General features: G+C 42.1%; 1 protein-coding gene across 2 annotated transcripts in view; it reads left to right on the top strand.

Annotated features, from left to right (window-relative positions):
- LOC105190030 (membralin) overlaps positions 1-24,537 on the top strand; it is a 140,407-nt gene that overhangs the window by 108,807 nt on the left and 7,063 nt on the right. For both annotated transcript variants that reach the window (XM_025301314.1, XM_025301315.1), the window contains exon 11: positions 17,862-17,961. In XM_025301314.1, the coding sequence (XP_025157099.1) occupies positions 17,862-17,961 (100 nt within the window). The remainder of the gene's footprint in view (positions 1-17,861; positions 17,962-24,537) is intronic.

Genomic DNA, 24,537 nt, shown 5'->3' with positions numbered 1-24,537 from the left:
TTTTTTGTTCAGTCACCCTCTACCTCTAGACATGAACGAAAAAATAACTATATGCCCATGGGTCAGAATATTTGGAACGCTTTTTGAAAAAGGTATGTGTGTTGCTATAATATATAACGAAGATAATTTACCCACATGTGGTCAAATATAGTTTGTAATCTATTGCAAGCAGTTGAATTATATATTCTTTCTTTTAACTATGTTTCATACAATTGGTTATGATGAACATCTTTGTAGCTATGAAGTCCATAACAAAACTGATTAGAAATTTACTTGTTATGATGATCTCATTTCATTCGTGCCTACTTATTGTAGAACTGAAGCCAGAAGTACATCTATTACTATATAAGTACATTTTTTCATCCTTCAGGTGTGAGGAATATCTTCTTAAATTTTTGACATATCTTTTTAGAACACCCTGTATATATGTATATTATTTTTCGCTATACATTATAATAACTTTTTCAAATTAACTAGTATAACCAGTAAGAATAAATAATAATCCTTTTAAAAAAAGATTAAATAATCTATGTATAAGAGGAAATTTATATTAAAATCAATAAGATTTGCATCATATATATAACATATAATCCCTCTAACTTTAAGAATAATGTGTTTATAATATTTTCCTCTTAATCTTAGAAGAATCCTCTTGAGGCCATATATAAGAATAAAATTCTCTAAAATTTATATGATTCTGTTTATTCTGAAATTACTGTTTTTGAGTGTCTTATAACAAGCAGAATATCCGGACACAAATGTGTGACAGCAAGCTCTATACTCGCAACGGAGCCTGCTGATGTTCGTAAAGCTGAGCTTCGCGATGTGGATCACAGAGAACAGTCGATCAATCAAAGAACACTAAACGGAGCGAGAGACATGGCGGCCAAGCTACCCTGTTCTCTTCATGCTCCGACACGCTAAGACCCGCCGTGAGAGAGTTGCGGCGAGCTTTCCGGTACGGTACAAAGTTCACTTAGGTATTACACGCTTACGTACGAGGCGATGGCGAGGGGCAAGGGGACCGGCAACGTTCGCGAAGAATTGGCCGGGCGGGAAGCGACGCGCTGCTTTGACGGATCCCTTTCCGGCCGGGCAGGTCCACGAGCGTGGGATCCTGTAAATACATTATCCAGATTTGCGATCGACAATCTGCGCTCCTCGCAAGGAAGAGGAACGCAAGCCGGCCGCTCGCCACATGCTCGTGTCTCACGACGTTTCCTCCCTTCCGTGTCTTCTTCGCCTCGCCTTCCGACTCGCCCGGCCTCTTTCCCTCCTTGTGCGCGCGCGTGTATGTGTATTATAGTTGTAAATTCTCTTACCTATTTACGTACGGCCTCTTTGGCCTCCGCCCGCTACGAGATCCCGTGTGTTTACGCTGATATTATTTCATTTTCCGCCAGTCCTGCCGTCCCGGGACACGACGGAGCCGGCGCGGCACCGGCGGTCTCCCATCGGGCCGCAATGGGGGCATAACCTTATTTACCGGCGCACGACCACCCCCGTCGTCGTCTTGACCAAGATAAAGGCTACGTTCATTTACCGCTGTTTTACTCTCGGTGTACTCGAGGATCGATAAGGTGTAAACTCGCTTACAACGCCGAGGCCGCGGTTTTCTCCTCGCAGGCAGCGCGCGTGATGTCCTTTCGACGTTATTCTTGGACGGTTAGGACGCCGCGTCGCCGCCATTTGCGGCTGATCGTGACGCGGCCAATGTGCACGGCGATTTTGTCTCATGAGGCACTCTTCTTGCGTCTACCTGGCACGCCGCGCTCTTCCGGAACATCCCTCGGACAGTCTATCAATCCGATCGCGCGACAGCAACGGTCTCGTCCTCCTCGTCGCCGTCATCGTCGCCATCGTCGTCGTCGTCGTCGTCGTCGTCGTCGTCGTCGTCGTCGTCGTCGTCGTCGTCGTCGTCGTCGTCGTCGTCGTCGTCGTCGTCGTTTCTCGTGGCGGTCAGACCGATATATTTTCTCAGCACTCTCGGGGCTTTCCTGTGAACAGAACACCGCGCCACCTCGAGAATGCTAGGACCCTCCAGCAGCTTCTTCGGATATATCCTACCATCGGCCATATCCATCCGGTCACGCCGGGTTGACCGCACACATACGCGTATACATGAACTCGCTTGCACTCACGCGGCTTGTACATTTTGTACAGGGCCGTCCAGAACTCCTCTATTATATCGCCTGGTGCGAAATGTCCACTCTGTCTTTCTCTCTCGGCGAATGATCGTTTGAGTCGTCGTTAACTCTTCGTCGTTCTTCATCGTCTGCCACTTGGCCATGACAATTCACGAACGCAGAGCGTTTTGTATCCGCAGCCAAGGGGCCTGCAACTTCTGAAACATCCTGTACACATATATACAAGCAAGTACTGATGCTGCCTGGGAGTTTCGTTTCATCCTACTTGTTGGATAGGGTCCTTCGAGTGGCCAGAGGAAAGGACTTCTTCCTTCCTTCCTTCCTTCTTGCCTGCCTTTCTCCTCTCCCTTTTTCTTCCTTCCTTCCTTACTTCCCTCCTTTCTTCCTTCCTTTCTTCCTTCCTTCCTCTTGTCGTTCTCTCTCTCTCTCTCTCTCTCTCTCTCTCTCTCTCTCTCTCTCTCTCTCTCTCTCTCTCTCTCTCTCTCTCTCTCTTTCTCTCCTCCTCTTTGAAACGCGCGGGGGACTGTTTGCACTCACCTCTCTTCCATCGCTTCACCTTCCTGAATCCCTCGGTTCCGTCTACGCCCCGCGGGATCCCGCCACCCCGTCGTCCGAAGCTCAGATTGCTTTTATACCATGGATTGATTGACAATATACTTACGTTAGCCGAGTGGACCGTACAGTTATGGAGACGGCTACACCCTCTTCGTCTTCCTTTTTCCACCCCGTGCCACCGCCGTTAAAGCGCGACCCTTTTCCCCTACGTCGGAACATCACCGCGGGATCCCTCCCCCTCTCTCTGTGTCTCTCTCTCTCTCTCTCTTTTCTTTCTTGCGTCGTTTCTCTCGCTCTCTCGCTTATGCGAAAAAGTAAGCGATTTTCGAGAGACGTCGCTCTTCGCGGAGAGAAACATAAGCAAATCTCCCCCGGAAGAGCGTGCGCTTTCCGCGTCTCGACGATCATACGCGATAAACGACAATCGGATGTTCGGTAGCAAAAAGTGAAGAAGAAGTCGCGCGGAAATCGTCCGAGTCCGAGATAACGATCGCGGGTTATCGCGCTCGCAGTATTATCGATCCTCCATTCTTACCATTGCGTATAAAGACTCCTGAAATGTAGAGGACGAGGCGTTTGTGTGATTCATCGGAATATTCTTTTAGCTGAAGCATAGTTGAATTAACGCAACTAAAGTGTTCAGCTTTCAGGACGAGATTTGATTCTCGGCGACTCCTGGAAATTCCCTCGGAGCGGGACGCGTTTGGCAGAAGGCGACGGAATTTCAAGTTCTCGGAACCGCGAATTTAGCTCGTAAGAGCCGCGCGCTCAATTCTTCGGGTCTCTTTCATTTGGTCTCCATGAGAATCGGATTACCTCCTTGTTTCTCCTTCAACCCCAAAACGCGTTTTAATTGCGCCACTGTGCCGCGCTAATTCAACCGATCCTCCCTCCTCCGTGTAGAAGCGCACTTCAATCAAAGACAGTAATCAGCGTTCGCTCACTGAGCGCTTCGTTTCGCTGAACGCGGCCAATTGTAAAAATGCCGCGCGTACGTCGGCGTATGAAAATCGCTGCAATTTCCGCGAGGGTAATTCAGTGTCGCTCGTATTATATCTACTTGTTCATATTACGATATTTACGATTAATGCGGCTATCGCGCAACGTTGCGCGTCAATTTTACGAACATTAATCAGCAACGATACAACGCACGATGCGTCCCGGTCAGCCGTTGATTTCCATTCGAGCAAAAGTGCCTTCTTTTCGGGCGACTCGCGCTATTTTATTTGCTTCAGATCTTTCTCTCTCTCTCTCTCTCTCTCTCTCTCTCTCTCTCTCTCTCTTTCTCTCTCTATCTCTATCTCTCTCTCCTCTCTCTCGTCTCGGCTCGTCTCGTCTTCTCGAACGTTATCTATCGCGACGTCGCGCTCTAAATCTGTCGCGCATATGCCGAAACTGATTGTTACGAACTGCGGCGGCGCCGAAAGGCGAGAATACAAGATGAAGCACGCCCTGGTGAGAACCTCTCTGTCTTTCTGTCTCTCTCTTTCTCTCTCTCTCTCTCTCTCTCTCTCTCTCTCTCTCTCTGTCTCTCCGCGACGCACGGAGTTATGTCCCGCGAATTTACGACCGTTCGAAGCAGTGACGCCGCGGATTTTCGGAGATAAGCGCCACGTTACCTCTCGCCCGCCTGATGAATTATTCTCGGGAGAGAGCGTCTCTCTCTCTCTCTCTCTCTCTCTCTCTCTCTCTCTCTCTCTCTCTCTCTCTCTCTCTCTCTCTCTCTCTCTCTCTTTCTCTCTCTCTCTCTGATATCGCACGTCCGAGAGTGCACAGCTCGCACCCGCGCGGTATCTGTTTTCTTCCGCCGACTTTCCGCGGCTGCGAGGATCCTGTTTCAGCCGTAGCGCGTTGGCACGTCCTTGTCAAATCAGCGACTGGCCACTGACATGACACATCGAGTTACAGTCACGCATAATCACCGCTCTCATTCGCGATTTTCTTTCATCGACGCCATCTTCTCGTCATTGATCGAACCTCCCATCTGAATATTATATTAGGAGTGCGATTTAGTTTTAAGAGTTTTGCAAGAGATTTGGCACTAATGTTAGTTTTGTCGGAGACATTTCAATCACAGCTATTGTTTCTTTAATATTAACCCATAATTTAGTCCTTTAGTCATTTATTAACAATAGACGCAGTAAAAATTGTGTTAATACCGTCTTAAAAATGGAGCTTCCTAAAGAACATTTTCGACATGCGTTACTTTTATTTTTTAATCAGAAGAAAATGGCGGCTGAAGGTAGAATTTTGATAGAAACTTATGGTGATGTTGCATCCTTAATTAAAACAGGTGAATATTGCTTTAGACGATTCAAAAGTGGTGATTCCAATGTTAACGATGAAGATCGCTCGGGACAACCGAAAAACCTTGAAAATGCAGATTCACAAACATTATTGAACGAAAATCCAGCACAATCCATTTCAAAGAAGGAAAAATGGGTTTTACATGAAATATTGGAAAATACCATTGCGAACCGGTTGAACATTTGCATTTCGTTGATCGCCAGACAAAAATGCCGAATTTTTCGTACGAATTATTACTGGGGTTGAGAAATGGATTTATTTTGATGATCTCAAAAGAAAAATCAGCAACATCCACTATGAGGCGCAATATTCACGATTCAAAGGTATTGCTGCAAAGATATTTGGTGGTATCAAGAAGATGTTGCGTACTGTGAACTGTTAAATCCGAATGAAATTGTCACCGCTCATCATTATTGACAACAATTATACAAATTGAAACAAACATTGAACCGAAAACGATCACTAATTGCGAGTAAATGACGCAAAGTGATCCTTCTTCACGACAATGCTCGACTTTATGTTACCTTATCAGTGAAGCAAACGCTATTAGAGCTGGAATGGGTCTTACCGCATTCCGCATATTCTCCAGACATTGCTCCATCCAATTATCACTTGTTCCGGTCGATGCAACATGCTCTAGAGGATACACACTTTCATAACTTCGAACAAGTACGAAAATTTGTTGAAAATTGGATCAACTCCAAGGAAGAATCTTTTTATCGTCGCGAAATCCATCTCTCGCCAGAAAGATCGGAAAAAGTTGTAGAAAACGAAGAAAAATATTTTGATCAAGGTATTCGTTTATTATCTTGTTTAAGTAAATCAGTTTTTGAGAAAAAGAACTCTAGAGACTAAATCGCACTCCTAATACATATGTACTAGGAAAAATGTATTGTTGCGTGAACCAAAATTTTGTTGTAACAACAAAATAATTTGGTTAAAATATGCCCCACAAAACTGTCTAGTTCCTGTAAACAAATATCTTATTTGATTACGGTTTGTTCGTATAATGTAATATTTTTGTTATAGCAAAAAGCTTTAACTATATGAATTTTGTTAAAAATACTATTGATTTCTTCTTGATATATAAAATCTAAATTTTAATGCACAGAAAGACAAAATAGTATCCATTGGGCATTATCTTAATTTATGTAAAATAATATTCCGTTATTATGTAATTTTTATGGATAAAATAACTAAAATGTTTAATTTTTATATATGAAGTCTAAGAACAAAATCATTTGGTCCAGAGAACAAAGCAGAAAAATATATTTAGTTGAAACAACTAAATATTTTGTTATATAAAACGAGATATTTGGTTGCTATTAAAAAATGCCTCAACTAAACAGTTTTGTTAGAGATACTAAATTTTTTTTCCTAGTGTATACTTGCCAAAGTGTGACATGAAAAATGAGAGAGAGAGAGAGAGAGAAAGAGAGAGAGAGAGAGAGAGAGAGAGAGAGACCGGGATAAAGGGTAAGAATATCGTGTGCATCGGGCTCTCTCCCACCCTTCTCCCACCTTTCTCTCTCTCTCTCTCTCTCTCTCTCTCTCTCTCTCGAAGTCCGCTCGAAGTCCGAAAGTAACTCCCGCCATTCTGCGGTGGGGTAACACTATTCAATGAATTCAGAATGCGTTTGGAGACTCTCCAGCTCTCCTCTTTGCCCTCCCCCTTTCCCGGGAAAGACGTATGAATCGTCGTCGGATGGTTGCGGTTGCCTGAGCGTGGGACACTTTAGAGCTTATGTCCCTGGAATACGTAACGCGGGATTTCGGTGGCGCATTCTTTCTCATCCCTCTCGCTCGTGCCGCCTTTTATTTTTATCGCGATTCTCTCGTGCATTTACGTCAAAATCAAGTCTGTCTCTCTCTCTCTCTCTTTCTCTCTCTCTCTCTCTCTCTCTCTCCCTCCTTCTCTCTCTCTGTGTCGGGTTCTATCGCGGCGATGTGCCGGATAATTTCGCGCGAATTACGAGCGCCGCGCGGCGCGAAACGATCGCGACGAGGTCTCGGCGTTGACCGTTCGCGACCGAGCGCGGCATTTCGCCCGGGTTCGCCCGCGGGTCGTGTCGTCGCGGACGAAAACGGGATGCATCGGCCCGCTTAAGCCGCGTTTTACGACTGACAGTGTCGTAAAGCGTAATGCAAAAGCGTTTACGAACCGACGCTCGCCCCGTACATAAATTTACGCATCGTAAGATTTCGGACGGCCGAGTGCACTCGCAAGTGTTTCATTTGCGCGCGAATGGCCGTAGCCGTAACTTAAGAACCGGAGGATCCGCAATCTCTCGCCGAGTGTGCACGCTGCCGAGCGGAAGTGTAACTAGTCGAGCTGATTCGCGAATGCCGCTGTATCCAACCAGAGCGCGGGCTGCATTAAATTTTCTGGCTCGTTATAGTGGCTCGGTTTACTGGCCGATTATTCGCCGCTTCATGGATTCGCACAGTTTTGTGATTTGATTAGCCGCTGTCCAACGATTACGTATCGAATATGATGAAGTGAATGTCGCCACCATCTTTTCCAAAGTATACAAACCAGCTACTATAAACCGCCAATAGCGTTTGAAGTGGAATAGAAAGCCAAGTGTCCAGATTACGTTGTTTCGTATAAGAATTTCGTATAAGAAAAAAGTGAAAATAAGCATTTCGAGTTGCCGAGTGACAGTTATGATTTTTCATCTGAACACTGCGTGTAGTTTCTTTGGTCCAACTGTCAGGTGACTTATTTATCTAGCTGTCTAGAAGCGCCCGAATAGAAAAATTAATAGGGCTCTGGTAAGGGCCTGATTATTTTTCCCTTTAACATTAATCGAGCTCTTGTAGGGATAGAAAGAGAGGGGCCAAGATATGACAAATGGTTTAACGGATTCTTATAAGGCAATAAAGGTCTTATAAGACAATATCTTTATTATTGCTTGAGTAAAAATATTCCTTTTCATTCCAAGAAATTTAGATTGTAATTTCTTTATTTCTTTATAACCTTGTTAGTATACAATAAGAATTTTTTTATTTTAAAAATATAGCATACTTTACAATAAAACGTAGCATTCTTTATACATAAAAATCCTATTACTGTTTTTTTATTTTAAGTTTGTTGCATTTCAAAACGAAGACAATACTAGAAAAATTTTCGGAAGAGACCAATGAATATGGCAACTAATAAAACTAATAAAATTTGTTTTTCGGTATAATTCGGTATAATTAAAAAATCTTTAAGAGAACCAGATAAAACGTATCTACTAAAACAATATTAAATTATGACAATTTTATTACAGGCTTCAGATGTTATTAATTTTCTATAACAAAACTTGATTTTGTATATCTAAAGCATCCTTAAAAGATCCTTCTAAGGCCCACGTCAGTTTTCCGTGTTAAAACGTTATTTCGTAAAATCTAAGGCATCCCTAGAAATCTTTTTAAGGCCCTTCTCAGCTTTTCCTTATTTTCAAAGCTTTATTTCATAAAATCTAAAAGATCCGTTAGATCCGATCTAAAGTATCCGTAAAAGATCCATCTCGAGGCCTGATGTAGCAATCATGAGGCATTCCTTTTTAAGGCATCCTATTTTCAACCTTATCGGGGCCTTATGTTTCATGAGGATGGCCCTTACAATTTTTTGCTCGGGCGAACGTTACATTATTAGTTCAGTGGCGATGTTAGCAAACTTATCACCTTGTGAATGGGCAAATTAAATTTTCGAGCTCGTTAATAGCCGATTATTCAGCGACATGCAGAATCAATTTTCTGGTCTAGCCGTTTTCTAATCGTCTTCCAGACAGAATAAATCGCGTGTGGTGAATTCTAAAATATGTAACCCGGCTACCACGTACCGTCATTCGCATTTTGCAGTCGAGTGCAAGCTCATAATCGGCGTTACATTGTTTCATAGAAATTTTAAGAGCGAAGCGTTGCATTGCCGATTGGCACCCAGTTGTCTTTTCACTTTGAAGTCCAATTTGACTCGGTCGATATAAAAATTCATCGGGATGAGAGATCGCTTAACCGGAGGGGTGCACACGGCGAGAGATGAGCAATTATTTCCGGCGTGTTGTACACATATCGCGTATACGATTGATTGAGAGAGACGCCGAAGTTCCGTCATATACTCTAGGAAATTAGTCGTCGTAGTCGTCGAGGGGATATACAAACCCCGACTTCTTTTCTATCATCCTCCACCACACCCCTGCTGATCGCTTTTCTTTCTTCGGTTAAGGGTAGTGGCGTTGCTTTAACCCCGCCCTGATCCGTAAATATTGGCGACCCCGTAACAGCTCCTCGTAAAAATCACTTGATTACAACCCCTCCCTCATCACCCAAACGCCGTTCATCAGCGTGCAGACCGCGATGAAAAATAGACGGCACGTCCTCGCGCGTCTCCTTACAATTATCCGGAATACGACGGGAAAACGAGCACGTGTCTCGTTTTATCACGCGAACTTGGTCGCGACAAATTCGGAACACTCTCTTTTCTTCTTTTTATTCATCGTAGATCGAAGGTGACTTTTAATAATCGAGCGAGCGCAACTTGACCAGCACACGGTCGAAGATTTGTAAAGCAACGTCGGCAACACGCACGGAAATTATGTCCGGGACTTCGAGCCCGAAAGACGCGGCAAGAGAACACGAAATAGCGTAACGGGTAATTCGATTAGGCGAGAGATTAAGAGATAACGTGTTTCTGCGTTTTATTTATCATAAAACCGAGGCGGATTAATCTGCGACGCGATGAGACAGAAAGAAAGAGTGAGAGGGAGAGAGAAAGAGAGAAAGAGAGAGAGAGAGAGAGAGAGAGAGAGAGAGAGAGAGAGAGAGAGAGATAGCGAGAAGTTTTACGCTCTTTAGAGATATGAGATCGGAAAGTTCGCGGACTTAAAAATCTTTTTATCACATTATGCCGGTGACGGCTCAGCAATAATAGCCCGACTAACTAGAAACAACTTTTGCGGAAAAAAGTTGGGACATCACGCCGCGCGCTTTAAGCACAGATTCTTTGAACAATATCCTGTTGATTGTTCTTTAAAAAAAAGAAGCTGTAGACGGCGATTTACTCTAACAAAAAAGAGAAAAAGGAAAAGGGCAGGTAATAGGCATAGAGAGGGAGAATGAGAAGAAGAGAGAGGGAGAGAGAGAAAGAAAGGGAGAAAGAAAGAGATAGATAGATAGATAGGTAGATAGAGAGAGAGAGAGAGAGAGAGAGAGAGAGAGAGAGAGAGAGAGAGAGAGAGAGAGAGAGAGAGAGAGAGAGAGAGAGAGAGAGAGAAATTCGCGCGCGCGTTCGCGCGTCAGTCGGCGAATTGTTTGCAGTATCCGATACTTTTTTGTAAAAGTCGCGTCGCTCTAGCTCGATAACGCATATTGCGTTACCTACGATATTTTTTTCGGTCGTAATAACGACGCATAGCCGTTAGCCGCGCAACGCGTCACCCTCGATATTTCAATAGGCTGAAACTTGATACGATCTGATCGATACTTCGTCCATATTGTTGCCACGGGGTGGGAACGTGCCGTGTATATCGTTACGTTATGTAACCTGTTAAGTGGCTTCATGTTGTTACGGATTTTCGAGATTATCGTATACACACCCCGACGCACGGAGAAGTTTCGCTGCATTCTGCCCTTTTACGCGTATAATACGAGGGCAGTCTGAAAAGTTCTCGGCCTGACACGTAGATGGCATTAGAAACCGTCAAACTATAATTGTATTGGAAAGTGGCATCCCTGATATAAACCCATGTAAAATTTTATTTCGATCTGTCAAGTCATTCGAGTAGTAGCACCAGTTTAATATTGACGTGTCATTGTCTTTTTTTAAAATGGAAAAAATTGAATATCGTGCAGTGATTAAATTCTTTGTTTTGGATGGTTTAACACCAACAGAAATTTATCCGAAATTGTCAAAAGTGTATAAGGATGCATCATCTTCACTTTCCATTGTGAAAAAATGGGCTGCTCTTTTTAAATCTGGTCGTACAAGCCTCGAAGATGATCCACGCGAAGGTTGTCCAAAAACTGCTACAACACCACAAAACATTCAACAAGTCCATGACATGGTGTTAGATGATCGGCGAGTGAAAATGCGTGAAATAGCTGAGGCCATAGGCATCTCAAAAGAACGAATTGGAAATATTTTGCATGAAGAATTACATATGAAAAAGCTTTGTGCAAGATGAGTGCCGCATTTGCTAACAATTGACTAAAAACGCATTCGAATGCGTATTTCTCAAGCGTGTTTGGATCGTTTTAAGCAAAATAAAATGGATTTCAAGCGTCGTTTCATAACTGTTAATGAAACTTGGATCCACCACTATACACCAGAGCGAAAAGAATAGTCGAAACAATGGCTGGTGAACGTGCACCAAAGAAAGTAAAGACGGTTCCGTCAGCAGGGAAGGTTATGGCAATAGTTTTTTGGGATTACAAAGGTGCTTTGTTGATCGATTATCTTCAGAAAGATAAAACGATTAACTCTGAATATTATTGTAACCTTTTGGATCTATTGGATGTAAAAATTCGTGAGAAAAGACCTGCTTTAAAGAAGAAAAGAATCATTTTCCATCAAGACAATGCACGTGTTCACACAAGTGTTTTGACAATGGCGAAATTCAACGAATTAAAGTACGAATTGCTTGAACATCCAGCGTATTCACCAGATTTGGCTCCCTCTGACTATTATCAGTTTCCAAACCTGAAAAAATTCGTGGCTGGAAAGCGTTTTACATCAAATGACGAAGCTACTGCAGCCGTCGATGGATATTTTGCAAACCATCCGAAATCACACTTTAATAATAGTATTGAATTATTGGAAAAACGTTGGAATAAATGTATTGAAGTTTCAGGAGATTATATTGAACAATAAAACATATTTCACGGCAAAAAAAATTTTCTTTCATTAAGCCGAGAACTTTTCAGACTGCCTACGTATATTCGAAGCATCGCGCATTCTTTCGAGCACTTCAATTTCGAGCGGCGCGATTAGCGCCATTTTATTGTCTTGATCGCGGAAGATGTTGCTCTAACTTTGATAATCGAGCAGTACGTAGTAATGGCTCCATGATATTCTTACAACTAGTGGTCGTATAATGTACTTTTTATTGGGATACCATCTAGCCTGGTTAATCAAACGCGCCTTCGCGGAAAGAAATGAACATGGTGAAAATTACCCGACGTAAACAACGAGCACGGGATCGCGCCTGCCGAGATGTAAATATCGCCGAGGCCACATTGACGAGGAACGCGGTCGCTATCGTATTCGAGCTCGTATTTTTACGAGCTCGAAGCCGAAGCACGAGCATGAGAAAAAATATGTCGGTGTATATCGAGGAAGAGACTGCCGTAGCAGTGATTCGTTAAATTTTTTTAAATTGACACTGCGCATAAATATTATGCACAAAATATCAGATTAATATTCGTATAAAGTGTTGCAAAAGAAAGTCAGCTTCAGTTCAATCAGTATGGTTTTTCATTCGTCAAATAAATATCTTATCGATTATTACTCTCAAGGTTCCGCATATAATTTTTCGCAGAATAAATATTTCCGCAATGATTAGAGAGGAAGCAAACAGTGCTTCTCGCAATTCATATTTTTATTAAACTAGATATGAAATCATATTACGCGCACTATTTTTTATTATCTCTGGGCGAAAACCAATGCGATTTATATATGAGCATGCATTATAAAACATGACGCTTTCTGCGCGTTTGATCTGCACACTCACCGACTTTCGTTGATTCCTGTGACTCTGCATCCGTCCAACGTCCAGTCTCCTCAGCATTCAGGACAAGTTTCTTTTTTCACAATATTTTATCGCTTTTTCTTTCTCTTTGTTTATCTTTTCTCTTTCATTAATTTCGACGGGATTTAAGAAAAAGAAATGGCGAGATAAAGAAGCGCATATACGCGTTCAAGAGATGAGATTTTTATCCCAAAAAGAAGTAAACACGATAAATTACAACGTTCCGAAAATGTATACGTGAGACGCGATTCGCGTAGAATCAATCGTGAATGAAAATTACGACGTTTAGACAAGAAAGAAGAAACGAAAATGTTTTGTTTCGCGAACGGTAATTCGAAAGAAACGCACGTCTTGTTTCGTAAGGACTAAGTTGTAATGTAAATAAACGCACGTACCGAATTTATCGGTAATTTCAAATGAAATATTATCGCTTCTGACACGCGGGAAAAATGTAGAAAATTGATAAACTCGACAGACATAAAATTTATCAAGCCAAATAAGATAAATAATAGTGAATTTCACGTACGATGGTGCAATTCTGGTCAAATTTTAACATTATACACTACTCGAAGCAGGAGTTATATTGATTGAATCGCAGTAAATAATTCCATATCTTGATTTCAATATAATAACAAACTAAAGCATTTATATCTGTATCTTCTAATGATTCAGAGTAAATATAAAGGAGAGAAATATATATCATATCTTAAAGATTCTGTGTTGTGTAATACGGTCATTGAAAGACACGATCTCCTGATTATTTCGAGCAACGTGTGAAAAAAGTATAATTAAATCGCATTGATTTTCTCGAGATATTGCAAACACCCATCACCGTAAAAATGTCTTTTCTTCTCTGACTCACCGATACACAGTAGACAGAGTCAGCCGTGTTCTGCTGCGGATCTGTAACAAAAAATATAGCTTCGTTAGTTAAACCGTTAGGTTAAAAGTTAGATTAGGTTGAGTTTAATTCGCGGAAGCGCTCGCGCAAATACAAACGTTGACCCTTTGCCATTGTAATTCAACGGCTTTTGTTCCAATCGTTCGGTTTTCGATCGCAATAAATCAAGAAGAAATGTAGAAACGATCGATGAACCTCACCTTCAAGCCGACTCTGCTCGGCCCGAACCGGATCCTCCGGTGCGGCATCGTCGTCCGTCGAAACTGCGTCCCGATAACCGCAGCTATCGCGTGGCTGCAAATTCCAGCAAATCTGTAACAAAAAACGAGTTTCCTCATTAGTATTACAGCGACAAATGCACCCCGCATTAAGAGTATGAAGACTCGAGACTACAAATTAGCTTCTTTAACTTAACCAAGTTAACCAATATAAGTTTACCTTTAAAGACCATAAAACACTGCTATTGCTCAAGATGCTCCGGATCGTCACGCATACACACACACACACACACACGCACGCACACACACGCACAAATATTACACGTTACACGCGCGCATACACTATGATCGAGCGTGAAAATTCGGAAATTATTACGCGCGGCGATCCGCCGATCCGTCCGCCGCCGCGGCGTAAACAATAATAGAAACGGTCGCGGCAATTGCGTACTTATGAACATGTTGTTTTCAAAGTCGCACGACCTTGTCCTGCCGGGACGTGTCTCAGAGAGTCCGTAACGTTCTACAACACTTACCTTTTTAAACAAAAAGATAAAAAGAGGCGCCAAGTACACGCGCAACATTGTGTTATTTTTAGAAATTTCAAATTATTTTTTTTCAGTATGTATTTTTTTTATATATGTAACAAAATTTCACAAGTAAAATTTATAACTATAATAAAACTTTACAACACTATTTTACAAAAGAAATGATATAAACGGCAATCTTTACGCTTTTAGTGTGCATCGTACCGCACCTGAGCGTGTATCTTTGGACAATATAATTTATTATTTTCGTTATACAAGTAATAAGTTTGTACAAGTAAAACTTATACCTCTAACAATAAATTCTTCTATTGAATACTATAAATAAAACTCTACAAAACTGTTCTACAAAAAAATGATATAACAAAACAATAGCATCAACTGAAAAACTCTACTCAACATCAACTCTGCCAATGAGAGCGATTTGCAATCTTAAGATAAATGTATCGAAAACTCCCAATGATACACAGTCCGGTACTTCAAAAACAATTCTGCATTATTTACTAGAACACTGAGTTTTATGGTTATTTTACTTTTTATTATAATAAATTAGTTATTATAACAATGCAATACAAATATTTAATGCAAAAAGTTTTGGCTTCTCTCTCTCTCTCTCTCTCTTTCTCTCTCTCTCTCTCGTTCTCTCTCACTCTCTTTCTCTTTCTGGCACATTTCTACTCCTGTATTCTAGCAATATTCTTCTCTCTCTTACTCTCTATCGCTTGCTCACTCGCACTCGCTGCTTCTTCAGCGCATTTGTAACGCCTCTGGTGTCGGAAAAGTGAGATGCACAAATCTCCTCTCTTCTGCGGTCTAGCGTTTCTTACTTTCTTACTGAATCGAAATTTTCCGTGATTTGGACTTTATTTTAAAATATCTATATTTAGAGACAACGTACACAAAAAACACAAGGACACTTTTCTTTCTATTTTTTAAGGCCGAATCGATTGGGACTAAAAAAACCTCGATCGGTTTAGCCACTGCTGAGAGATGAATATCTCACCTCGTTTCAACTCACAGTTTTGCGTAATATAGGCACGGTATGCCTCGCGTCGTTCGGGCGCAATTTCGTTGCGCTTGAACTAGGCGCGACGCATTACCGTGCCTCTTGATCGCTTAAATGCACTGCTTATTATTAAGTCGACGCGACCGCACGCGCTCGTGATAACAATGACACGGCGATCGATTCCGGAGGGATCTCTCGAGATTTATATTTCCCGGACGAATTTATGTTTCCTTAACCTTTCGAGCGCCGTTTTGCTTTTGGGTGATACTGTGAAACATGCCGGAGAAATTTCTGTAAAAATTGCTCAGCGGACACGCGTCGTTCCGAGAGAAAGAAATGCATCGAAATTGAAAAAGCGACAATCTTCTGAAAAATTGCAATATCGAATCTCTTGAAATACACATTTTGTTAAAATACTAGATCTGTGTACGTGTCTTGCTGCATAGCTGGATTAACATTAAAATCCGGTCATGAAGCACAAGAAGGATTGATAAATATGCATTGCCTCGACGAAAATTTATCGAAATTAAAGAAATAAGACAATTCCTTGAAGAGTCATAACATCGAAATCCAAAAACCAAGAAAATTCTTCGAAGTACATTTTTACCAAAATATTATTATCTAGTTAGTGTTGAGGGATTTTTTGCAAAAGAAACGCGTTTATTTTTTAGAGACATTAAATTATATTTTATTAAAAATATTTTCCATCGTTAGACATAACTTTTTCCTACTTTTTGGGCAACAAATGAATTCCGCGATAAAAGATGTCCGTTCTTCGAAGCAATTCTTTCGAACCATTTTTGTATTTTTTCATATGATTTGAAGTGCTGGTCAGTAAGGCTGTGCTGCATAGATTAAAATAAGTGGTAATCGGAAGAAGCACAGTCTGATGAATACGCGGCGTGTGGTAGGATCTCCCATTGGAATGCCGATAATGTATCCTTAACTATCTTGCAACGTACGACGGTCGAACATTGTCGTGTGACAAAATCACTTTGCGTTTTCTTAGAGCTATTACTGGACGTTTTTGGTTTAAAGCATGATTCAAATCGATTAATTGTTTTTGATAACGTACAACAGTGACTGTTTGATTCGGATGTAGCAACTCATCAAATACGACGTCTTTTATGTCCCACTAAATGCACAATAAAACCTTACTTCCGTGGATGTCGCATTTTGGAGTCGATGATTTTTCATCTCCAGTTATAATTTGATACAAGAACTGCTTCGTTTTGTGACGAGAAAGCAATGGAGTGCAAATGGTAACGATTTTGAATAGCCAATTTAGACAATGCATGTGGAACCTATTTGTCTTCTTTTTTAATCTTCCCCATTGCGTGTAAACGATCTGAAACGATTGATTTATCAACATGTAATGTTTCAGCTAGTTGTTGAAGCGTTTGAGCTGAGTTTTCACCCAATAATGCCTGCAATTCGGCATCTTCAAACCTTTTTGGTTGACCTGAACGTTCTTTGTCTTTCAAATCGAAATCACCACGTCGAAATCGCCGATATCAATACTCGCATATTTTAACCGATGGAAAAAAATCAGAATAAGTTTCTGAGATGAATTGATGGGCTTCAGCAGAGAGAGAGAGAGAGAGAGAGAGAGAGAGAGAGAGAGAGAGAGAGAGCCGTTTTCTTCGAATCGAAACAATAAAACAGTAAATGTCGAAAATGCTTTTTACCACGCTCCATTTTCAATCGCACAAAAAATGTGCTTATGTTCACGGATACACACGCCATGTGTCAAATTATGTATAGAAATGTCCAAGCCTTAAAATGGCGTGCCAATTTTCAAAATATCTCTAGTAGATATTGTAGCTATAGCCATCTATATTAAGTCCTCAAAATTAACCGGAACACCTAATAGATTCGGATCAGACGATTTATTCGGGTAAAGCAAAAGGATGGTGGACATGCATTGTCCCGAAAGAAAGTACAGTTTAAAGGTGCTAAAGCTGAGTCTCCTGAAGAGCTGTTCACCAATGGTTTCGGATGGAAGGAAGGACAAAAGTATAATTTAATAGCCGCACTGTTATTCTTTTCGATGATGAGCATGTAACACTTGTTTTCCGAGAGTCGTTCGACAATCGCTCGATGCTCAAAGGGTGAAACCCTTTGCGGTCTCGAGCAGCTTTATAGATCGCCTGCCGACAGTCTGATAAGAAGCAGCGAATGTGACGTTCTTACAGTTCTCGTTGCACACTGCAATGAGAAAGACAATATTTCCAGACACGTATCTGCAATTATCATCTCATTCGCGTATTCGCGTTACTATCGCCGTTTTGACAAATGGTCGATGACAGATTTACTATTTTAATATTATTTATACGTATTTTATTACCAAGTTATACACCTCGAACTGCAGTAAAACAGCTTCGCCGCGAATTTTCCGGCTCGACGGCTGCAGACGGCGATTTACTAACAAGACGCGCCGTTTCTGTTTCAGATTCTTCTACTTGTATCACTTCTCCTTTTACGCGTACCATTACCGATTCAACGGACAGTACAGCAGCCTGGCGCTCATCACGTCTTGGCTCTTCATACAGGTGAGTCGCCACGGTCGTAAAAAGCCGAATATTCCGCCGTCGTGCAACGCAGCTACGCAGCTGACACCTGGGCGCTAAGCGCGTGCGAGCGGATGGGCTGATATATTATTCATCGGCGTTACATCGTCGAAGCTCGCGCGGCTCGCGCGGGACGTCCGCGGACACGCGCGCCTCTCGCAACACGAGCGCAATCGATGAGAGTGCACGAAGAATGCAGTCGGGGGATAAATTTCCGCGCGTACGCCGGCGGAGCGCGAACGAGTGAGCGAGCGGGCGAGTGAGCGAGCGCGCGCGAGTATTTATGCGGCGTATTTTGGGATTAAAGTGGCGCGCGCGCCGTCGCGGGATCGCGGAAATAATCGTCTTCCTCACGATAAAAACTCCCACGGGAATAGAAAAGTTTCGCCGAGAAAAAAAATTGCTCTTTCGCATTGAAGCCGGGCTTCATTGATCACGAATATTCCGTGACCTACTTTGCGAGCACTTTAGCGCACCGGCAGGACAAATATGTCCGGCCTGTGAGGCGGAGAGCGGAGATAGCGCTTCTCAAATAGTTGAGCCTCGTGACTTCGAGATCGCGGCTGCAAGTGGACTCTGCTTTTTTTCTGTCTTGCCAAGGAAAATCTCGGTTCGTGTGAGTGACGAAAATTCGGCCGAGAAATGGTGTCTCTGATAAGGCGGAGAGATGTGCTGATTTGTGACAATTGCATGCCCTCTCCGTAATAAATTCATGGGGTCTGTGTTTGCTTTAAACGTCTATTGTTGCTATAAATTTTATATACTACCAGTTGTAGCGAATTTTTGAGAAAAACATTAAAAGGGTTACGGTAAACGCCGGGACATCATATTTTTTACGAGTCTGTCGCTGACTTTTTCGAAATTAAGTTGTCAATGATATTATGATATGATTAAGTTGTCAAATAAAACAAATTTAAATTTTTGTGTTATTAAACGGTATTTGGTTATTTTTGAGAAAATGTGTGTGAATTAAAATCTTTCCATAAATTAAAAAAGTATTATAACGCAATTAAAACTCGAGATGTTCAAGCTTCCCAACAAAATGAACTTTGTGTATTTAGCTTAAGAGAGAGCGTTTTATTAATTTGTTAATTTGTTTTCGCGGTGAGGTTATTCGATCACTAATTGTAACATTCACCTCAGTATGACTGAAAGCATTCGCCTGCATTCAAATCCCATCAGGATAACTGGAAATAATTGACTAAAATAATTAAAAGCTTCCTACAGGTATCTTTCTGTTTATATAACTGAATTTTCTACCTGATTTCTTACCTGATTTCTTACCTGATAACGGAAAATTCAGTTACACTATATAACGAAATTGTTTCTCTCCTGTAAGTATCGTGAATTTCTTCAGGTACACATGGAAAAATCAAGATCTCGCATTTGTATAATTGAAAGGGTACCAGACGAAATCTCAGCAACGAGAGACGATGTCTTTGTCGCGACCGAATAGTTCGTTTAGATATTCGGCCGCATTAACCGCTTACATTGGCATTTGATTGACGTTCTCGAGCTTAGCGATTTTGGCTCGTAAATTGTAGGACGTCTGGGAGACGCGATTCCAATTCAAAGTTAAAACTCGGCTGAGATAATTGAGAACAATTGACTGAGTAGAAGAGACGCTCTACAGGAATCTTTCTATTTCTACAACCGAGTTTTCGTTCAGTTCCCAGGCAATAGAAAATTCAATTAGACGGAATTTCTCCTCGTGATATATTTGTAATATAATCGGTACGTTTGTCAAACTGCTTGATAAGCCGTCATCTTTTACAACACTATTAGGAGAAATATCTTGAAATATTTATTCGACGAATATTAACAACACATTTGCTTAAATTTAGATTTTTTATTTAAATGAAACAAATAATCGTTCTTTTTTCATAAAAATGGAAACTACGATTATACGAAAATATATTTTCTCGTTTGGGCAAAATTTTTCTCTGTGCAGTAACATGTATATTGACGCATGCAAATATGTCATTAGTACCCGCCAAACAAACGTTTCATCTTCATCTTTTTCACTTTTTCTCGCAGTTCGCATTTATCCGTACTGAATGATAAATATCCGCGCAAAAACGAGAGTGAGACTCATCCGCCCGCCGACCAAGAGGAATCGAATTTTACAATGTTGTCCCTGCCTTTTTTTCACGTTACGATAATAAATTCGAATCCGTCGGCGCGTTTGAAGGGAGAATAGCGGAGATTTAGATTACAATTACCGTGCGGCGCGGGTTCGGTAGATCAAACACGTCGGCAGCATCAATCCCGTCGTTGTTCTCGCATTGGATTAATTAATATCCATATTACACAAAGCTTTGGTGAATTAACTTAGCGCGGGATACGCGTACCAGGGAAACGGGAAAATAACTGAAAAGCGCCGCGGCAAGAAGTATTCGCGGTTTGCGTTCGAAAAGCTTTGCGTTACATCGCCCCAAAGCGCCGATACACACCACACGCACTAGCCGATGTGATTGCGTTTGCCAGCTTTATAAAATAAAACGACATCGATCGTGCGCTACGCACGAGATATGATCGTTTCTCCCTTCCTTTCTTTCTTTCTTTCTCTGTTTCTCTCCCTCTTATCTATCTCACATAATCTAATTTTCTATCTCATGGAAGTATCTAGTCTACCTCTTTGTTGCAATAATTCATGATTTCGTATATTTATGCAAATTCTCGTCGTTGATTTGACGATTTTTGAAATTTCCAAAGGTCGATAAGTTGACAAAAATCAGAGCGCTATTGTAACAATATTTTTCAGATCAAATGGAGTAAAAAGGTTTAGTACTATTTTTTTTTTCGACAAACAGCTAACGAGATATCGCAAGCTAAATATTGTTAACAAATTATCGAATTTTTTTGAAATATCTCAAAAGATATTAGGCAAATGAAAACATGTTTCAGACAAAAGTTGTCCAAATTAATTGGTAGAAAAAGATGATGTAATAAGAAAAATTGGGGTTTCTTTTTAAGAAAAGTAATGATTAATGAATATCTCGAAAGTAGTATAGAAACTATACAACTTTTGTCTGAAACATTTTTTTCTAAAATACTTAGTTTTCGAGAATTTCGCCGTCCCGGCATTTTTTATACATTTTATATAAGTATAAGCATTTTATATAAATAAAATATACATTTTATATAAGTTTTATATAAGTTTGTCGTTAAGATATCAAATTGACACAAAATACGTTCTTAATTCTTGATAAGTTTGATATTTTGATCAGGAATATTAAATTAAAACAATTCGGCAAACAATTCGGTTTGCTTTCTGCACAGAATTAATAAGTTCCTTGATACCCTTGAAACGAAAATACATTCTTTGTGTACGCAGTAATGATTTTTTTGTACAATTTTTATGATGATCATATCTTAACGCATTTATCAAAAAATATTCTTTGTTGAGGGTAACCATTGCTTGAAAAAAGCGAAGCAAACTGGGTAATCGTTTGAACAGTGGAATGATATTTTTTTTATATTGAGCTGTAAAAAATATCTTCCTCCCTCTCTTTCTCTCTCGCGATCGAACCGCAAAGCAAATCCATGTAAGAAACGGACGCGCGTCACAGACTCGCGGTAACGCTCGCGCCCTGTACTTCCGTCTTTGTAGAAATAGCGTCGAGATAGATGAGGGGAAAATGGGAGCGCAATATTTTGCATGCGATCCCATTGGCCACTGTCGGGTGCGCTCTGTTATTGACAGCAACGGTAGAGCGGGACGAAGAACGAGCCGTGCCACGGCCGTGGTCGCTCTGGCTGGATAGCCTAGAGCCGCCATCGCTCAAACTTAAGTTACGTAAACGCAAACGGGACAATGCTCCTGACAGCTCGATCGATGGAAATAATTTAATGCGGCTTCTTGCCTTCCCGTATATAAATGGCGCATAAGAATACTTTAATGCGGGAATCTCGTTCGCGTTCGTGGCAGGCCGCGCCTCGTCGTTCTTTCCATTAAGAACATAGGCAGCCAGCCGCTTTCCTCCCTCTGCACCTCCCCCTACCCACCCAGGTTATGTATCCGTGACATATTGTCATTTCCCGTCGGATGTGTTCCATTAGGAACACACCGTTCGCCGACGCCGACGTCGACGTCGACGCCGCCGCCGCCGTCACCGTCGCCGTCGTCGTCGTCGTTGTCGTGATGATCTCGACCTTAAATTTTGCATGTCGCCTTGTAAATTTGCGAAAACTTCCGTTTAACATGTCTGCGTTCTCATCGTCGTCGTCTGCAAGATACGAAGAGGTAAATTAACGTCCTCGTCTTATAATTAATTAACTCGTCGTATCGCGTCGCTCGCTCGCTCGTTCGCGCGAATGCGACGGATTTATTTACCGAGAACATTTTAATATTTGCGTTTTTCGCGTGTGAGACAGACAGGCGGGAGCAGCACCTTCAATCGCGATGTCGTGAATGCCGTCATCGCCTTTCGAGTAATCGACTCGAACGACCGAGACATCAATCGGTTTTTTTCGCAAAACTATCGCGGGACGATCGCGCGTGTATAATAGAACATAAGCCGGCCGGAATTTCAGAAACAAATTTACTGCTATGCCAGTAATACCGGCCGGGTAATCTGATTGGAGGGCGTACTTTGATAACGCAATAACTTCTCATTAGATGATCGCGATGGCCGGTATTAACAGGTATTATTATAATGGCGTTACAATAGGTAGCCGCTGCCGTTAATAACTACGTTCGATATGTACTGTGTATATCTCACGTGTAAAAACTGAATACCATTAGAGTTTAATGGAGCGGTTAATTCACTCGATAAAAGGTGTAAATGCATCACGTCGCTGCACGTCGTTATATACGCTGGAGAGAAAAGATTACGCCATTATGTTGTCCCCGCGATTGCACGGCGCAAGTTTTGTATCGCGGCGCTGTCGATTGTCTATCGGCCGAATCGCGCGAATCGGCCGAAATCGCGAAGAAGATCCGCGCGACGAAGCGTAGCCGGCCGAATTTTTCGTCGTGGGATGTCTTCGTGCCGGCGAATCAACGAAAAACCTGCAGACCGCATTCTCCTCCGATTCCTCTCGGATCGCGCTTCTTAAACTCGCGTTAATGGTCGTGATACTTGAAACTTGTCTCATACTCAGATGTGAATTTAGAGGTATGGAGTTTCTCCATGAGATGAGACGCGATTCAATTAAAAAGGAACACATCTGATGCATTCAAGCAAGACATACCAAGTAATTTATTCAGATAACTTATTTGAATCCATATTTAAAATCTAAATTTGAGCTTTTCAATGGAATCACGATTACAATTCACCCAAAAAAAGTTTTCTATTTGTAAAGTGATCTTTCCCATAATCTCCTATTCCAAGCGAAGCCTTTTACAAAAAAAGGATTCCTCTTTTGATAAAACGATTAAAGTAAACCATTCATCTAAAATTTATTAGATATTATTCTGTTTTTCTCTTATTGCAAGAGGATTTCCTCTTATCTCGCTTGTTCTGAAATTACTTTTTTTCTGGGTGAAATATAAGGACACAAATATCGCATGACTCGACCGAAGAACTTCGATCTGCTTCTAAATTAAAATCCGAGTGCATCGCACTTGAAACGAGTCTCCAGTAACGGCTATCAATGCGACACTTAGGCTCGTGTCAACAGCTGTTGCTTGAGACTCGTCTGGTGTGCATATTCAAGCAATGACTAATTAGCCTTAGAAAGTTGAATTCGACGCGGCAGTCGGTCAATCGGCCGATTGCGAGCGAGACGTGATTTCAGGACGCCGAACGGTCGAGATTGCGCGTGTGCGGTCCCGTAAATAAACGGCTTTACTCATCACGTCGCTCTGATGGCAGTCTCCGGCTGACAACCGGGTTACAGGTTCGTTAACACGATCGACCGTTTAACGAGCGACAATTATTTCCCGGCAACGAGTTTACGAATACCGCGCGCGCGGTGGCGGTGGCGATGGCGACGGCGGCAAAATTCGAAAGGCCCGGGGGCACGTCGGCGAGAATCGTTTTGATTCCCGTGGATGGCAAAGCTCATCCTCTCCCCTCCCCCCACCCCTCTCTCTCTCTCTCTCTCTCTCTCTCTCTCTCTCTCTCTCTCGCCGACCGTTGCTGTAGGTCAGAGTCCAACCGATTAGCCTCGCGGCGTGATTATACGCCGATTCGATATCGGTGTCATTGGCGTTGATCATCCGCCAAACGAAAACCCGATATTTCCTCTCTCCCTTTCTTCCTCCTCCACCGCCATTCCGTCCACCTTCACCCTCGCGTCCGCCGCCGTCGCGCTTCCGTCGGTCGTTCTTTCCACCCCCGTGGCGTCCGTCCGTTGCAACCCCCCGCGTCATTCCTCGTCGTCTCCCGACCTCGGGAGATCCGTGCTGCTCCTCGCGAATCTTTCCGCCTCCTCTCCCCCCCCGCTCGTGAGTCACTTCTTTTTCTCAAACGGCGCGGAATCGTTCCGCTCTCGCCGACGAATCACCGGGAATACCATTTCCTTCGCGTTGTCGACAGGTGCCCGGAGACTCTCGAGATATATCTATTTTCCATATCCAGGCTTCCCCTTCTTCCCCACCGCCGCCCTGCG

The sequence above is a fragment of the Harpegnathos saltator genome, unplaced genomic scaffold (genome assembly GCF_003227715.2).
Source record: "Harpegnathos saltator strain DR-91 unplaced genomic scaffold, Hsal_v8.6 scaffold41, whole genome shotgun sequence".
Classification (NCBI taxonomy): Eukaryota; Metazoa; Arthropoda; class Insecta; order Hymenoptera; family Formicidae; genus Harpegnathos; species Harpegnathos saltator.
This window is presented reverse-complemented; position numbering and strand designations above follow the sequence as displayed.